General features: G+C 42.2%; 1 protein-coding gene across 1 annotated transcript in view; it reads right to left on the bottom strand.

The window, feature by feature from the left end:
* Window positions 1–3322, bottom strand: part of LOC109303288 (SAM domain-containing protein SAMSN-1-like) — a 187674-nt gene that overhangs the window by 84652 nt on the left and 99700 nt on the right. The window contains exon 9 of the mRNA XM_019525469.1: window positions 1459–1832. Within this exon, the coding sequence (XP_019381014.1) occupies window positions 1459–1832 (374 nt within the window). The remainder of the gene's footprint in view (window positions 1–1458; window positions 1833–3322) is intronic.

The following is a 3322-nucleotide window of genomic DNA, read 5'->3' as shown; positions in this document are numbered from 1 at the left end:
GCAGCAGAAATTGGGGGGGAGGGGAGGGGAGCAGTAGGGAAGCTCAGTGGGTCCAATCTGGGCCAGTGGGGGATGTGGGGTGTTCACACTACCTGTGTAGCCTGGAGTGCCTACACATTAGTGTAACACAATCTGGATAACACAGATCAGAGATAAACCTGCCCTGGAGTGGCACAAATTTAAGCCACCTAAAGAATGCTTAAAACTGGTTTCATATGTTAATGTATGGGCAATCCAGGGGTTAAGAGCTACAGGAGCCACCTAAAAATAATGTATTACAAGGCCCTAATGCTCATCACTGGTTTCATAGCAGCCTCTAGAGGCCTGATTAAAAGCTCAAGAAGTCAAGACTGTCTAAACTGGAGGACTAAGTTAATATTAGGTGAGGCATGGAGAGCAGAGTCCATTTGACTCATAGTATGCTTCTTGTTGCTAGAGAGGCAGTGTGCACAGAGCAGGCTCTTGATTTGGTGGTACTGCAGCTACTACTTTTGTGCAGTGGTCATGTATGCTAGTACTGATGCTGAACAGTTTGGGTTTGGGGGAACAGCAGTATTGTCCAGGTCAAATCTGAATAACTCTGGTAACTTTAGGCAAGAGGCCTACAATATAAAAATATATGGTGGACAGCATACATTGCAAACATCTACATTTTTGGTCTGGGCTACAGAAGGTAGCTGTGGTTGTCATGTGACCTACAGGCCAGGATTAGTAGAGCCCTGCATTAAGTTCACAGAAAGACCCTCATTGATTTCACTGACCCTTGGATTAGGCTGCATCTGAAACCTTCCAAAGGACCCAAACTACAGTAGAAAGGTTTTAAGTGTAAACACGGGACAGCATATAAATTATTCAAGCTCTATAATACTACCATATTCACCCAAATCCAAGATGACCTTAAATTTAAGACAACCCCTCAATAATTACATTATATAGAAGAAAAAAATATAAATTTGTTATCATTTTCCATGTATCAAATCTAATTATTGGAGGGTCATTTTAAATTCATCTCTCCTACCACTGTAGCATGGAAAGCAGCAGGAGAGGCTGCAGGGGGCAGGCAGAGGTAGGGGCAAACAGCTGATAGGGCTCTAAATCTGGCCTTGATCCTGACTTGGGGCCAGAGTCAGATCTCCCAACTTCTTGCTCCTGCCTTCACCTTGTACTTGAATCCAAGATGAGTGGGTCCCCCTCCTGCATGTTGAATGGCAGGGAGAGGACTTGTCTTGGATTCAAGTAAATACAGTAATATTCTAATGGACCAAATACAAATGGGATGTCAGTGAGTGCAAATAATTAAGTACATATGCCTCGGATCATATCTGAATTGTCCCTTTGTTTTTTTTCTCCTGTTACTTCCCGTTTGATAACCATGTGATGAACTTCATTAGGTCTGTAATGTAAAATCAGGAAACATTTTCACTACTTATCCATTTAACAGTAAGGGACATCACTTACCCATGAATATGAGAGATCCATATCGGTAAGGGAACACGTAACACGTGAATGATGAGAACAGCAAATACAGTTCTCCCAGTCTTCTATTTTTGAGATCAAGAAGTCACATGGACAAAGCTGGTTATCAGGAAAGGGCTTCCAGTCACTCCACAACTGAAATTCAGTATCTGGATAGATGCAAATATCCCCAAAATTGTTTGGTCCAGAAGTGTATGATCTCCCCAGGGAAGCAGCAATAAAATCTGGTCTCATCTCAATTTCTTCCTTTTGCCTTGCAAGCTCTTTCCAGAACTTCTTTTCCTGAGGTTTTGTCAGTTTCATGCAAGAAGTCAGTGCATCCTCCTTTTCTGACAGATTAATATCATAGAATGAATCTTTAAGAATGTAAAAAAAAGACCATGTTTGTATTATGTACAATTGTTACCTTTTTTTGAAATATTGCTTAATAAACTATGTGTGATGAAAGCAACCAAAGACTTCATAAAATTCTGAGAATAATGTCAATTAGGATCACAGGATCACAAGGTGATAGGAAAGTAGGGCTGGAATGGACCTCACAAGGTCATTTAGTCCAGCCCCCTGCTCATGGCAAGATCGCCCCTAACTAAATATTTTCAGCCAAGTGTCTGTCCAACATGCTCTTGAAAATTGCCAAGGATAGAGAGTCCACAACTTCTCTAGGTAGCCTGTTCCAATGCTTTACCACCCTCAAAGTCAGAAAACTCCTCTTAAGTTCCAGCCTAAATTTTTTCTTTTGCAATTAGAGGCCATTGCTCCTAATCCTGCCCCTATGGCCACAGAGAAAAACCTGTTTCAATTCTCTCAATAATGACCTTCAGCTGTTCGAAGACTGTTATCAAACCCTCTCAGCCTTCTGTTCTCCACACCAAATAAGCCTAGTTCTTTCAGCCTTTCCTCATAAATCCTGTTTCCCAGGCCCCTAATCATTTTTGTTGGTCTCCATTAAACTCTTTCTAATCTGTCCATATCTTGTCTTAAATAGTGGGGTCCAAAACTGTGCACAGTATTCCATGTGAAGCCCTGGATAGAGAGGAAGAATCACTTCTCTTGATTTTCAAGTGACACTTATATTAATACAACCTGGTAAGGTGTTAGGTTTTTTTTCTAACAAGAGCACACTGTTTGCTTATATTCAGTTTATGGTATACTGTAATCCCCAGGTCCTCTTCTGCAGTACTACAGCCTGGCCAGTCTGCATTTGTGCAGACATTTATTCTGTCTCAAGTACCGGACTTTGCCCTCGTCCTTGTCGAATCTCATATAGTTGATTGATGACCATTTTCCAGTGTATCCAGGTCATTCTGGATCCTAGTGTTGCTATCTGAAGTGTCCATAACTCCAGCCAACCTGGAGTTACAAGTTGGGTAGAATTACAAACCATGCAACCCATGGCTCAGGAGCTGCAGCCCAGGTGGCAGTGGAAGGAGGATTGCCTCCCTACCTGCCTAGGAGGATTAGGCCAGCTGATGGGGATCTTTGGATGGTCCAGAGGAAGTTAAAAGCTCCCAGGGAAAGGAAAGGAGGAGAGAGGAAAGGCTGAGGTGCTGAGGAGACAGCACAGATTTACTAAGCATGCACTCAATCCCACTGTCCAAATCATTGTGAAGATGTTGAACAATAGTGGAGCTATGACAGATCCCTTGGAAACCCCTCTAGATACCTCCTCCCAACTAGAAATTGAGCCATTGATGACTATTCATTGAGCAAGATGATCCAACTATTTATGTACCCACCTTAAAGTACTTTTATCTAGCCTGTTTTCTCAGTTTATTAATAAGTACGTCATGGGAGACAGCACTGGAAGCACAACTGAAGACAAAGTATATCACATCCACAGAGCCTT

The sequence above is a fragment of the Gavialis gangeticus genome, unplaced genomic scaffold (genome assembly GCF_001723915.1).
Source record: "Gavialis gangeticus isolate Ggan-Ray unplaced genomic scaffold, GavGan_comp1, whole genome shotgun sequence".
Lineage (NCBI taxonomy): Eukaryota > Metazoa > Chordata > Crocodylia > Gavialidae > Gavialis > Gavialis gangeticus.
The sequence above is the reverse complement of the archived record's forward strand: the minus strand, read 5'-3'. Positions and strand labels throughout refer to the sequence as shown.